We start from the raw sequence: 15,074 nt of genomic DNA on the forward strand, positions 1-15,074 counted from the left end.
CACAGACCTTCCATTGATGCCCACCTTGGTGTGGAAGATATGGCATCTTTGGTCTTCGTCTTGTTGATGTTGAAGTGTCAAGACCTTGGAGACAACGAGAGTGGGGCTCGAATCTTCGTCACAAAAGACTTGATCATCGTCATCCTCATTTACGTGTCGGTGCATGGCCACTTGCTCAATGGCTTCCATTTCCTCTTCACTCACGGAGTCGTATGTGCCATCATCGTTGAGGATCATGGTGCGCTTATTGGTGCACTCAGAGGACTTGTGGCCTCGGCCGCCGCCAGTGAAGCATGATACGTCTCCAACGTATCTATAATTTATGAAGTATTCATGCTATTATATTATCCATCTTGGATGTTTAATGGGCTTTACTATGCACTTTTATATTATTTTTGGGACTAACCTATTGACCCAGAGCCCAGTGCCAGTTTCTGTTTTTTCCCTTGTTTCAGTGTTTCGCGGAAAAGGAATATCAAACGGAGTCCAAATGGAATGAAACCTTCGGAAAAGTTATTTTTGGAAAGAAAGCAATACAGGAGACTTGGAGTGCACGTCAGGAGATCAACGAGGAGAGCACGAGGCAGGGGGGCGCGCCCACCCCCTGGGCGCGCCCTCCACCATCGTGGGCCCCTCGTGGCTCCCCTTACTGACTTCTTTCGCCTATATATCTCCATATACCCTAAAACCATCGAGGAACATAATAGATCGGGAGTTCCACTGCCGCAAGCCTCTGTAGCCACCAAAAACCAATCGGGACCCTGTTCCGGCACCCTGCCGGAGGGGGGATCCCTCACCGGTGGACATCTTCATCATCCCGACGCTCTCCATGACGAGGAGGGAGTAGTTCACCCTCGGGGCTGAGGGTATGTACCAGTAGCTATGTGTTTGATCTCTCTCTCTCTCGTGTTCTTGAGGTGATACAATCTTGATGTATCGCGAGCTTTGCTATTATAGTTGGATCTTATGATGTTTCTCCCCCTCTACTCTCTTGTAATGGATTGAGTTTTCCCTTTGAAGTTATCTTATCGGATTGAGTCTTTAAGGATTTGAGAACACTTGATGTATGTCTTGCGTGGATACCCGTGGTGACAATGTGGTATTCTATTGATCCACTTGATGTATGTTTTGGTGATCAACTTGCGGGTTCCGCCCATGAACCTATGCATAGGGGTTGGCACACATTTTCGTCTTGACTCTCCGGTAGAAACTTTGGGGCACTCTTTGAAGTACTTTTGTGTTGGTTGAATAGATGAATCTGAGATTGTGTGATGCATATCGTATAATCATACCCACGGATACTTGAGGTGACATTGGAGTATCTAGGTGACATTATGGTTTTGGTTGATTTGTGTCTTAAGGTGTTATTCTAGTACGAACTCTTGAATAGATCGATCAGAACGGATAACTTTGAGGTGGTTTCGTACCCTACCATAATCTCTTCGTTTGTTCTCCGCTATTAGTGACTTTGGAGTGACTCTTTGTTGCATGTTGAGGGATAGTTATATGATCCAATTATGTTATTATTGTTGAGAGAACTTGCACTAGTGAAAGTATGAACCCTAGGCCTTGTTTCAACGCATTGCAATACCGTTTACGCTCACTTTTACCACTTGTTACCTTGCTGTTTTTATATTTTCAGTTTACAAAAACCTATATCTACCATCCATATTGCACTTGTATCACCATCTCTTCGCCGAACTAGTGCACCTATACAATTTACCATTGTATTGGGTGTGTTGGGGACACAAGAGACTCCTTGTTATTTGGTTGCAGGGTTTTTTAAGAGAGACCATCTTCATCCTATGCCTCCCACGGATTGATAAACCTTAGTTCATCCACTTGAGGGAAATTTGCTACTGTCCTACAAACCTCTGCACTTGGAGGCCCAACAACGTCTACAAGAAGAAGGTTGCGTATTAGACATCAAAGCACTTGATGGAACTTGTCTTGATGGTCTCATCCGGTGGAGTTGTAGATGATGAAGATCTCGGCTTGAAGTTGCTTGTAGTAGGACGACTTGAGGTTGTCGAAGTTTTCTTGTAACTTGACTTGTCGTCGTTTCTTGTAGAAGGTTTGGTTGATGTAGAAGGCGTTGGAGTCATTGAAGCTTGGTTGTTGTAGCCGTATGTCTTGGAAGAGAATTTGGCATACTTGAAGTCATTTTGCACTTGCCGCTCCGCCTTAGTAGCTTGATGCACTAGCTCGATGAGGTCGAGTAAGGTTGGAAGTCGGCAATCTTCTTGATAGGGTGATTGAGTCCATTCAGGAAGCGTGCCATAGTTTGCTCATCATCTTCCGTGACATTTGCTCGATGAAGAGTGGGTTGGTAGAAGTAGTTGGCCTATCCATCATTCCAAGTAAATGTGTGAGTGGGAAAAAGGAAGAACAATACCAAATGTACCTTGACCGATGTTGAGAATGGATCAAAGATCACTCAATGATGTATCAAGGAAATAGCACAATTGGTACCGTATCTCATCGATCTCTCACACCTACACAAAGAAAGCTTATAGTGGAGCTCGGTTAGCATGGTGGCACAAAATTTATGCAATTGTTAGTGAGACTCAATAATGTTGAAAAAGATTCATAAATTTGCAAATGTAACAAGTAGACCAATAGCAAGATATGGTACACAGAAACACACACACAGATAGATAAATGCGGTCGTGCAACCAAGGAATGAGCCAAAATGTGGAATCCACGAAAATGCTCTTGTTGCACAACGCTAGAGAGACGCTAGCTCGATTGCACAATAGGCGGATACACAACTTGTGCACAACCTACTAAGAAAAATGCAACGACTTCTATCCCAAGTATGCTATATGTATGGTGTTCCGATGATATGATCCAAGATGATCGAGTATGACAATCTTAATGTAGTATGATGTTATGGTTCTTGCTTAAAAGCTCTTTGCTTGTCTTTTCCTTTTGCTTAAAAGCTTGTTTGGCTCTTTCTCTTTTGAGCTCTTTCTTTGGCCTCTTATGCAAAACTTCATGAACCAAGATAGCAATTGTGTATATGCTATGACAACCTTGTGACACAAGAGATGATACCAAGATATGGACACCAAGATGATATGATATATGCAACAAGATGATGATCACTAGTGTGCACAAGTAACGTTGTCGACAATACTCAAAGGCTAGTCTCGATGGGTAAGTGATGCAAAAGGAAGGCTATGGGGTTTTCAATGCAATGGCAAGGAGTAGACAAAGATATCGTCAAAGTTACCGTCCTTGCTTACGGTTGATAGTGTCAAAAGTGATGTGATCGTTGTCGATGTTGTAGTGCACGGTCTTCAGTACGTTGGCAAAGATGCCGCTGCACCGTAGTCAGAGTTGGCGAAGTAGCGGAAGCAGTCGAGGATGCGCAGACGTTCTGTCTAGGACGGATGTTCCGGGGAAGATGGAAGGTCTGAGGTCCGGAAGTTTCGGGGGTCGCGATTCTGCCAAGAACAGGAAACTTGGGGACCGTGGATTTGGCGGAAAAACTTTGGGAAAAACCCAAATCAGAGGGGGAAAAGAAAAATTTTGGGTGGAAGGAAGGGTGGGAAAGCTAGATCTACGTGCCACACGCGAAATCCACGGATCACATCCAACAAAACTTCATCAAACCAACAAATCACAAAAATTTTGGGGCTATTTTTTGGTGGGGATTTTCGAATTTAGGATGAAATCAAAAAGAATTAGGCTAGAAAACAAAGAGGGGGGCTCCAAAATCGTGATCAACCTGGCTCTGATACCAAGATGATGTAGGGTAGAACCCTAGATGCCTGATCTTTCACGATTGGAGCGGATCCCACGAAGAACATGACGAACACGAGGGAAAACACGAGGGGAAACACGAGAGGAAACGCGAGAGGATCCACTCAAACCAACAAGATTTGATTACACATGTGCTAGATCCTCGAAACACAAAGAGATACACGATCAACAAAGGACGATACAAGTAGCAAATTCTTCTCCGTGAGAAGGTCTTGAGGGGTCTTCCCGTGAGGGGTCTTGAATCCACTTGGGGGGATCTTCTCCGTAGAGGTCGTGAACACCGATGGAGAAGGTATCAAGTGGAGAGCAAAGCTTCTCAAATGAGCTACTACTTTGCTAACCCTAAAACGTAGGTAGAAGAAGAGTATTTATAATCTAGGGGGCGAAAGGGTACATGGGCCTCGGCCCGAGTCACTGCGCGCAGGCAGGCCCGGAAGTTCCGGGCGCCGGAGGTTCTGGGCCAAGGTCCGGGGAGGGTCCGGCCTAACCAGAGAGTTGGCACGGTGGGAGCTGGGCTGGCGTCTAGGGGCCGGAAGGTCCAGGCAGGACGGAGGTTCCGGGCTTGGTTCCGGGCTAACCAGAGAGTTGGCACGCCCGGGCTCGTCTGGGTCGTCGGGGGCCGGAAGTTCCATGGCGGCCGGAGGTTCCGGGCTCTGGCCAGAAGTTCCGGGCTGAACAGAGAGTTAACGCTTGTCCCTTCTTCCTCAGCTCTCGGCTCCATGGCTTGTGCGTTGTACCTGATTACACATAGTGTTTCTGACTTAGGTAGCAGCCATATCTCACTCGAGTGTAAGGGAAACTCAAGTAGGAGAGATGTCACCTCGGATTGAATAGCACGTGCTCGAGCTCTTGTCATGGGTCCACTTGGAGCTTGGGTAGTTGAGGTAGTGTCTATGGGGATGACCGTGGGATGCTCCACATCAAAACCCTAGCCACTTCACTCCACTTCCCTCCCCTCCGCCACCCAAGCTCCCATCCGATGATCTCCGACCGTCTTCGGCATGGCAGGCAGCGGATCCAAGTCCTTCACCTCCATATCCGTCGACCCCGAGCTCATCCCACCCGGCCCCGAGGAGGAGATGGCCTTCCGGCTTGCGCTCTGTCGCTTCCAAGAGGAGGCCCATGCGAGGTAGCGCTCGGACTCCTTCCGTTGGGAATCCAATGCGTCCGCCCAAATGGTGCATGGATCCGACGCTAGGTGTGTCGTCGTTGCCTCACAGGAGGCGGTGCGGTCCGTCTGGCGTCCGAACGCGGTGGCGGACGCGCAACCCCTCCGTTGACGCGTCGAGGCCATGGACACACCATAGGCGTCGTCCGACGCAAACATGGCGTGGTGTGCCTGCCATGCGAGGCAGCGAGCGCGGGAGGCGGCGGCAGCCCCTCGCGCAGGTGGACGTCGGCGAGGTGGAGCCGCATTCTCCGGCGCCCCGTATGGTGCAGCAGTCCAGGCGCCGAACCGCGTCGTGGTGGATGTCGCCGGCTCGTCCCAGAACGGATCCATCATTGATCCGACGTCCACCGGCACCTAGAGGTGGGCATAAAAACCGACCAACCGAACACCGAACCGATGCCAAAACCGAAAAGAAAAAAATTCGATTTTTTCTGCTAGTATATTTAAAATCGGTTTTTATGTTGAATAACCGAATTGGAATCGATAGGTTCGGTATTTAACCGAATACCGATGGAAAAACCGAAGTACATCATTTCCCGTCGAAGCCGCTCCCGCTCGGACGCACGTCTCGCTTAGGGCGCGGCAGAATCGAGCAAGCTCGACTTAGATTAGGTTTCACGTTGCATGTAATAATATGGGTTTGAGGTTTCTAATTTGAGGTGTTCGGTTGTAGAATCAAGCTCGACTTATTTGAGTCTCCCGCAAAAAAAAGAATCAAATATTTGAGGCGTGACCGGCCACTGTCCCCGGGGCACGTCCGCGGTCGTTTGAGGGATCAGATTTGCCAAGTCCGGTTGTAAATGTTCTAACACAAGTTCACATTATCCACCCTTTAGGCCTCTTTTGGTTCATAGGATAGAAATACCATAGGAATTAAGATGACGTTTGATAGGAATTTTTTTATTGAGTCTAGGCTAATATTTGTTTTTCTTTGAAATGTGAAGGGTTGATTCCTCCGTTCCTACATACCAAAGGTCTAGAAAGGAACTTTTCCTTTGAAAACTCTATCCCATAGAATACCTACAAAATTCCTACAAATCAAGGAGGCCTATATCCAACAAAAAGGATGCCACGAAACAGCCCAACAACAAAAGTATTTGCAACATGCAGATGACAATAGGAACTGAACAGTCATCAGTTCAGCACTACCACATACTAGCAAATCTCCTGGGTCACAAGGATTATCACTTCTCACATGTGTGAGATCGACCGTGAACTAAATCCACCTCTCCCCAAGTTGCGAATCAGAGCAAAGGGCCAAAGTAGTTGGTCCAAAACATTGACAAGATAGGCAGAATTAAAAGAGACCTACGTATTCCAGTTACACGCTTAAACATGCATGGGCAACATATCACTAACAGTTTCAACCAAAAGACTAAAGAGACATCAGCAGGTTTTTTTTCCGGGGCAGAGACACTTAGGGCCTGGATAAGCATAATACTCTACTGGTGGAATTACGATCACCAATACAAGTGGTTTTGTTGACAGAAGTACTCATAACACATCTGCTGACTGAACTTGCTTCTCCTCCAAGCTTACACATGTTCTAAAAGGAACGTTTGGGGGGACGAGTATTCTTCTCCCACAAATCGGCTAATGGAGAGGGAGAAACCAACTTTATTGACTCGTATTCTCGGCTTGCCACAACAGCATCGATTCTCTCTGAAGGAACCAAAAAGTCGACACAGGCTTCTTTGAGCTTCTGGCAGTCGTATCGATCAACTAGACGCAGTACAACAGCCACATTATCAACATCAAGGTTCAGGCACAAGATGCGTTCACACATAAGCTTCAACCTCTCTAGACCATATTGCTCCGCTGCTGCAAATAGATGCTGGACCACGGCATTTCTTTCAGATCTGTCAAGATCATCCATTGTAGGCAAGGAATCAGTGTAAACGAAATGGAGCAGAGCCTCGAAAACCACCGGTTCCATGCGATCAACGGTTATGTGCCGCATCTTGTTCTCCTTCATGGGTTCACTTAGCTGCGCTTTGAAAACTGGCGACCTGGCAGAGAGCACTGCCCTGTGGGCAGGAAACATTTCTCCTCCAACTTTGAAGGTCACATCTGCTCTGGACTTATCCTTCAGCATCTTGCCAAAATGCTCTAATGCATTTGGGGGAGGGACTTCAATTTCGCAGGATGCTTTGTTTTCAGACACCCTTAGTTCGTGTACCACAGTAACGACACACTCAATAACAAGGCGGTTATCTCGGATATACCCTGAATCTTTCAAAGCACGTTTACTGATAAATTTTTCACGCCCCCAGGAAGCCTCTTCGAAGCTGGTAGACTTGAACTGATTCGGCACCCTGTTCTCTGCATATATTGTACACGCATCTCCAGTGACTTGGTTGATCAGTCTCAGGTCTACGAACGCCAACGCCTCCGCATACTTGCTCATCAACTCCAGATAAACTGATATGTATTCCACCCCATCATCGCCATCAGCGTCCGGGCAGTATACAATAACCCAGTCGAATCCCCCCACCCTGAAGGTGCCGGAGCGGATGTAATCCTCATCACCAACATTCCCATAACTGAACTGACATATCTGGAACCGATGTGTGCCTTGCACCGTCTGAGTTGTGCATGCCGATTCGGTGGTTGACGCCATTGCTCTTTGCTTGCTGTGATGTGCAGTTCCTGCAACATTTGCACAAGTATATGTGTTAGTAGTATATCTACAAGCAATCGGCCGCACATTCATCTCTTTGATTCACACCCATACGGATCCATACAACTAAAAAAATGCAAATTCCAGTATAGAAATAAAGAAGGGAAAAAATCGTGAATCAATGAATGGATCAACAGGACCGACACTTGATCCACACCGAAGAAACCCCAATAGCCGTCCTAACTGGAATCAATAATGGACACGAAACTGATTCAATCATCCAAAAAATAAGCAAGATAAGTCGATGGACTTAAGATTGAGGCAACATAGGTACACCACCACCCTCTCTTCTTCTTATTTTTCCATTTCAACAAATGTTACCACGAGGATCAGACAGCAGCGATAAACAATGAAGAGTCTAGGTGGCGAGCGATGGAGAGTAGGCATACCTCTGGAGGCGCCGTCGTCCCGTCCGGCAATTCCGTCGCGTCAAATGTTGCTGGCGGGTGTGGCAAATCTAGAGAATGCGTTTTTCTGGGGATCCATGGGGGTTAGGGTTCTGGGCAAGTGGAGGAGAGGCGGCCGGTGTGGGGGTGAGGGGAATGATTCGGTGCTTCGCCCGACCATTTTATTTTGCCTATTGCATTTTACACATTTACCCTTGCCCCTTTTACTCCGGGGGTTACATTCTTTTTTTTTTAGGAAACTCTAGGGGTTAAATTCTCTACATGAAAGATGAATTCAGACGGCAACGGGTGAACCTGAAGTTGGTGTGTCAAAATAAACAATCAATTTCATTTACTCCCTCCTTATCAGTGCATTAGTTATCTAGGTTGTGCACGTGACCAAGGCGAAGGGGAAAATGAGAGAACTAAATGTTTATTTGCTAATTAATACTATTGCATACAATAAGCTGACTAATGCATGTCGTGTTAGGTAGTCTAAAAATTCATTGAAAGCATACACGCCCCACATCTTTTACTGGTTGATTCCTTTATTTATGTTAAGAAATAAGAAACAAGATGAGCGTTAATGCATCGCGCCAAAGAATTTGGGATCATTTGACTTTCGTAATGTGCCTAATGCACCGGTACGGAGGGAGTACTCAGCTTCCCGACCGTCTACTACAACAAGTTTGGCCCGGCTTCGGTGAGGGAAGGGTGATGGCGGCCGTATGCCTTAGGCTCGCTCTAGTGCGTGTAGTCGTCGGTAGGTTGTTCTACGCACAATGCAATTTTTATTATTTCTGTGTTCTTTGAACTATCATGACATGATGAATAGATTGTTCTCATAAAAAAAGTCATTAACATCTTGTTGACAAATGATGTCAACTTCATGAGGGGCCCATCGGAACCAAACAATTGTCTTAATTAAAGACCGGCCCATCTCAGCGAGTACATGTGTGGCCCTATTTTGCTCACGGCCGATGCCTTTTGTTTCATGTAGTCATTCATCGAGGAGTTGACTGGTCGCTCCTACCAAGGATGTAACAGGGACCTAGTGGGTGTAGGGTTGCTGATCATGTTGGTCACTGTCGCATAGTTCGTCTCAATAATAAGAGGCTCACCGCTTCACTCCATGGCCAGGCTCACCCCTTGTGGGGGAACGTAGCATGCAATTTCAAAAAAATTCCTACGATCACGCAAGATCTATCTAGGAGATGCATAGCAACGAGAGGGGAAGAGTGTGTCCACGTACCCTCGTAGACCGAAAGCGGAAGCGTTAGCTTAACGCGGTTGATGTAGTCGAACGTCTTCTCGATTCAACCGATCAAGCACCGGACGTACGGCACCTCCGAGTTCTGCACACGTTCAGCTCGATGACGTCCCTCGAACTCTTGATCCAGCAAAGTGTCAAGGGAGTGTTTCGTCAGCACGGCGGCGTGGTGACGGTGATGGTGAAGTGATCCGCGCAGGGCCTCGCCTAAGCACTATGACAATATGATCGGAGGAGTAAACGATGGAGGGGGGCACCGCACACGGCTAAGAACAATTGATGTGCCTTAGAGGTGCCCCCCATCCCCGTATATAAAGGAGGGAGAGGGGAGGAGGCCGGCCTAGGGGCGCGCCAAGTGGGAGGAGTCCCACTTGGGCTCCTAGTCCAATTCGCTCCCCCCTTCCTTTTATCGGAGGGAGAAAGGGGGAAGGAGAGGGAGAAGGAGAAGGAAAGGGGGGCCGCACCCCCTCCCCTAGTCCAATTCGGACTCCTCCCTTGGGGGGGCACCCTTGTGGGCTGCCTTGCCTCCCTCCTATGGCCCATAGGGCCCATATCTTCCCCCGGGGGGGCTCCGGTAACCCCCGTGGTACTCTGATACGTACCTAATACATTCCGAAACACTTCCGGTGTCCGAATACTATCATCCGATATATCAATCTTTACCTCTCGACCATTTCGAGACTCCTCGTCATGTCAGTGATCTCATCTGGGACTCTGAACAATCTTCGGTCACCAAAACACATAACTCATAATACAAAATCGTCATCGAATGTTAAGCATGAGGACCCTACGGGTTCGAGAACTATGTAGACATGACCGAGACACATCTCCGGTCAATAACCAACAGCGGAACCTGGATGCTCATATTGGTTCCTACATATTCTACGAATATCTTTATCGGTCAAACCACAATGATAGCATACGTCATTCCCTTTGTCATCGGTATGTTACTTGCCCGAGATTCGATCGTCGATATCTTCATACCTAGTTCAATCTCGTTACCGGCAAGTGTCTTTACTTGTTCCGTAATACATCATCCCCCAACTAACTCATTAGTCACATTGCTTGCAAGGCTTATCATGATGTGTATTACCTAGAGGACCCATAGATACCTCTCCGATACTCGGAGTGACAAATCCTAATCTCGATCTATGCCAACCCAACAAACACCTTCAGAGATACCTGTAGAGCATCTTTATGATCACCCAATTACGTTGTGACATTTGATAGCACACAAGGTATTCCTCCGGTATTCGGGAGTTGCATAATCTCATAGTCAAAGGAATATGTATAAGTCATGAAGAAAGCAATAGCAATAAAACTTAACAATCATTATGCTAAGCTAACAGATGGGTATTGTCCATCACATCATTCTCCTAATGATGTGATCCCGTTCATCAAATGACAACACATGTCTATGGTTAGGAAACTTAACCATCTTTGATTAACGAGCTAGTCTAGTAGAGGCATACTAGGGACACTGTGTTTTGTCTATGTATTCACACATGTATCAAGTTTTCGGTTAATACAATTCTAGCATGAATAGTAAACATTTTATCATGATATAAGGAAATATAAATAACAACTTTATTATTGCCTCTAGGGCATATTTCCTCCAGTCTCCCACTTGCACTAGAGTCAATAATCTAGATTACATTGTAATGATTCTAACACCCATGGAGTCTTGGTGCTGATCATGTTTTGCTCATGGAAGAGGCGTAGTCAACGGGTCTACAACATTCAGATACGTATGTATTTTGCAAATCTCTATGTCTCCCTCCTTGGCTTGATCACAGATGGAGTTGAAGCGTCTCTTGATGTGTTTGGTTCTCTTGTGAAATCTGGATTCCTTCGCTAAGGCAATTGCTCCAGTATTGTCACAAAAGATTTTCATTGGACGCGATGCACTAGGTATTTCACCTAGATCGGATATGAACTCCTTCATCCAGACTCCTTCATTTGCTGCTTCTGAAGCAGCTATGTACTCTGCTTCACACGTAGATCCCGCCACGACGCTTTGCTTGGAACTGCACCAACTGACAGCTCCACCATTCAATATAAATACGTATCCGGTTTGGGACTTAGAGTCATCCGGATTAGTGTCAAAGCTAGAATCGACGTAACCATTTACGACTAGCTCTTTGTCACCTCCATAAACGAGAAACATATCCTTAGTCCTTTTCAGGTATTTCAGGATGTTCTTGACCGCTGTCCGGTGATCCTCTCCTGGATTACTTTGGTACCTCCCTGCTAAACTTATAGCAAGGCACACATCAGGTCTCGTACGCAGCATTGCATACATGATAGAACCTATGACTGAGGCATAGGGAATGACTTTCTCTCTATCATCTGCAGTGGTCAGGCATTGAGTCTGACTCAACTTCACACCTTGTAACACATGCAAGAACCCTTTCTTTGACTGATCCATTTTGTACTTATTCAAAACTTTATCAAGGTATGTGCTTTGTGAAAGTCCAATTAAGCGTTTTGATATATCTCTATAGATCTTGATGCCTAATATATAAGCAGCTTCACCGAGGTCTTTCATTGAAAAACTCTTATTCAAGTATCCTTTTATGCTATCCAGAAATTCTATATCATTTCCAATTAACAATATGTCATCCACATATAATATTAGAAATGCTACAGAGCTCCCACTCACTTTCTTGTAAATACAGGCTTCTCCAAAATCTGTATAAAACCATATGCTTTGATCACTTCATCCAAGCGTATATTCCAACTCCGAGATGCTTGCACCAGTCCATAAATGGATCGCTGGAGCTTACACACTTTGTTAGCACCTTTAGGATCGTCAAAACCTTCTGGTTGCATCATATACAACTCTTCTTTAAGAAATCCATTAAGGAATGCAGTTTTGATGTCGATTTGCCAGATTTCATAATCATAAAATGCGGCAATTGCTAACATGATTCGGATAGACTTAAGCATCGCTACGGGTGAGAAGGTCTCATCGTACTCCTTGAACTTGTTGAAAACCTTTCTCAACAAGTCGAGCTTTGTAGACAGTAACATTACCGTCAGCGTCAGTCTTCTTCTTGAAGATCCATTTATTCTCTATGGATTGCCGATCATCGAGCAAGTCAACCAAAGTCCATACTTTGTTCTCATACATGGATCCCATCTCAGATTTCATGGCTTCAAGCCATTTCGCGGAATCTGGGCTCATCATCGCTTCCTCATAGTTCGTAGGTTCGTCATGATCTAGTAACATGACTTCCAGAACAGGATTACCGTACCACTAGGGTGCGGAACGTACTCTGGTTGACCTACGAGGTTCGGTACTAACTTGATCTGAAGTTTCATGATCATCATAATTAGCTTCCTCACTAATTGGTGTAGGCATCACGGGAACAGTTTTCTGTGATGAGCTACTTTCCAATTCGAGAGAAGGTACAATTACCTCATCGAGTTCTACTTTCCTCCCACTCACTTCTTTCGAGAGAAACTCCTTCTCTAGAAAGGATCCATTCTTAGCAACAAATATCTTGCCTTCGGATATGTGATAGAAGGTGTACCCAACAGTTTCTTTTGGGTATCCTATGAAGACGCACTTCTCCGATTTGGGTTCGAGATTATCAGGCTGAAGCTTTTTCACATAAGCATCGCAACCCCAAACTTTAAGAAACGACAACTTAGGTTTATTCCCAAACCACAGTTCATACGGTGTCGTGTCAACAGATTTAGATGGTGCCCTATTTAACATGAATGCAGTTGTCTCTAATTCATAACCCCAAAACGACAGTGGTAAATCGGTAAGAGACATCATAGATCGCACCATATCTAATAAAGTACGGTTACGACGTTCGGACACACTATTACGCTGTGGTGTTCCAGTTGGCGCGAGTTGCGAAACTATTCCACATTGTTTTAAATGAAGACCAAACTCGTAACTCAAATATTCGCCTCCGCGATTAGGTCGTAGAAACTTTATTTCCTTGTTACGATGATTTTCCACTTCACTATGAAATTCTTTGAACTTTTCAAATGTTTCAAACTTGTGTTTCATTAAGTAGATATACCCATATCTTCTCAAATCATCTGTGAAGGTCAGAAAATAACGATATCCGCCGCGAGCCTCAACACTCATCGGACCGCATACATCGGTACGTATTATTTCCAATAAGTCTGTGGCTCGTTCCATTGTTCCGGATAACGGAGTCTTAGTCATCTTGCCCATGAGACATGGTTCGCAAGCATAAAATGATTCATAATCAAGTGATTCCAAAAGTCCATCTGCATGGAGTTTCTTCATGCGCTTTACACCAATATGACCTAAACGGCAGTGCCACAAATATGTTGCACTATCATTATCAACTTTACATCTTTTGGCATCAATATTATGAATATTTGTATCACCACGATCGAGATTCAACAAAAATAGACCACTCTTCAAGGGTGCATGACCATAAAAGATATTACTATATAAATAGAACAACCATTATTCTCTGATTTAAATAAATAACCCTCTCGCATCAAACAAGATCCAGATATAATGTTCATGCTCAACGCTGGCACCAAATAACAATTATTCAGGTCTAAAACTAATCCCAAAGGTAGATGTAGAGGTAGCATGCTGACGGCGATCACATCGACCTTGGAACCATTTCCAACACGCATCGTCACCTCGTCCTTAGCCAATCTTTGTTTAATCTGTAGCCCCTGTTTCGAGTTGCAAACATGAGCAACAGAACCAGTATCAAATACCCGGGTGCTACTACGAGCATTAGTAAGGTACACATCAATAACATGTATATCAAATATACCTTTGTTCACTTTGCCATCCTTCTTATCCGCCAAATACTTGGGGCAGTTCCGCTTCCAGTGTCCAGTCCCTTTGCAGTAGAAGCACTCAGTTTCAGGCTTAGGTCCAGACTTGGATTTCTTCCCGGGAGTAGCAACTTGCTTGCCATTCTTCTTGAAGTTCCCCTTCTTTCCTTTGCCCTTTTTTCTTGAAACTAGTGGTCTTGTTAACCATCAACACTTGATGCCCCTTCTTGATTTCTACCTCTGCAGCTTTGAGCATTGCAAAGAGCTCGGGAATAGTTTTATCCATCCCTTGCATATTATAGTTCATCATGAAGCCTTTGTAGCTTGGTGGTAGTGATTGAAGAACTCTGTCAATAACACTATCATCCGAAAGATTAACTCCCAGCTGAGTCAAGTAGTTATGGTACCCAGACATTCTGAGTATGTGTTCATTGACAGAACTGTTCCCCTCCATCTTGCAGCTATAGAACTTGTTGGAAACTTCATATCTCTCAACTCGGGCATTTTCTTGAAATATTAACTTCAACTCCTGGAACATCTCATATGGTCCATGACGTTCAAAACGTCTTTGAAGTCCCAATTCTAAGCTGTAAAGCATGGCACACTGAACTATCGAGTAGTCATCAGATTGAGCTTGCCAAATGTTCATAACAGCAGCATTTGCTCCTGCAGTAGGCCTTTCACCTAGCGGTGCATCAAGGACATAACTCTTCTGTGCAGCAATGAGGATAATCCTCAAGTTACGGACCCAGTTCGTGTAGTTGCTACCATCATCTTTCAACTTAGCTTTCTCTAGGAACGCATTAAAATTCAAAGGAACGGTAGCACGGGCCATTGATCTATAACATAGATATGCAAAAACTATCAGGACTAAGTTCATGATAAATTAAGTTCAATAATCATATTACTTAAGAAATCCCACTTAGATAGACATCCCTCGAGTCATCTAAATAATCACGTGATCCATATCAACTAAACCATGTCCGATCATCACGTGAGATGGATTAGTTT

At 45.1% G+C, this 15,074-nt stretch overlaps 1 protein-coding gene across 1 annotated transcript; it reads right to left on the reverse strand.

The window, feature by feature from the left end:
* Window positions 1-6,233: 6,233 nt before the first annotated feature.
* Window positions 6,234-8,245, reverse strand: LOC109753101 (BTB/POZ and MATH domain-containing protein 2). Its single transcript, XM_020312032.4, has 2 exons — window positions 8,009-8,245; window positions 6,234-7,588 (listed from the first exon to the last, which is right to left on the reverse strand). The coding sequence occupies exon 2, from the start codon at window positions 7,557-7,559 to the stop codon at window positions 6,486-6,488; it is 1,074 nt and encodes a 357-aa protein (XP_020167621.1). The 5' UTR covers window positions 7,560-7,588; window positions 8,009-8,245; the 3' UTR covers window positions 6,234-6,485.
* Window positions 8,246-15,074: the final 6,829 nt, after the last annotated feature.

The sequence above is a fragment of the Aegilops tauschii genome, chromosome 7 (assembly GCF_002575655.3).
Source record: "Aegilops tauschii subsp. strangulata cultivar AL8/78 chromosome 7, Aet v6.0, whole genome shotgun sequence".
Lineage (NCBI taxonomy): Eukaryota > Viridiplantae > Streptophyta > Magnoliopsida > Poales > Poaceae > Aegilops > Aegilops tauschii.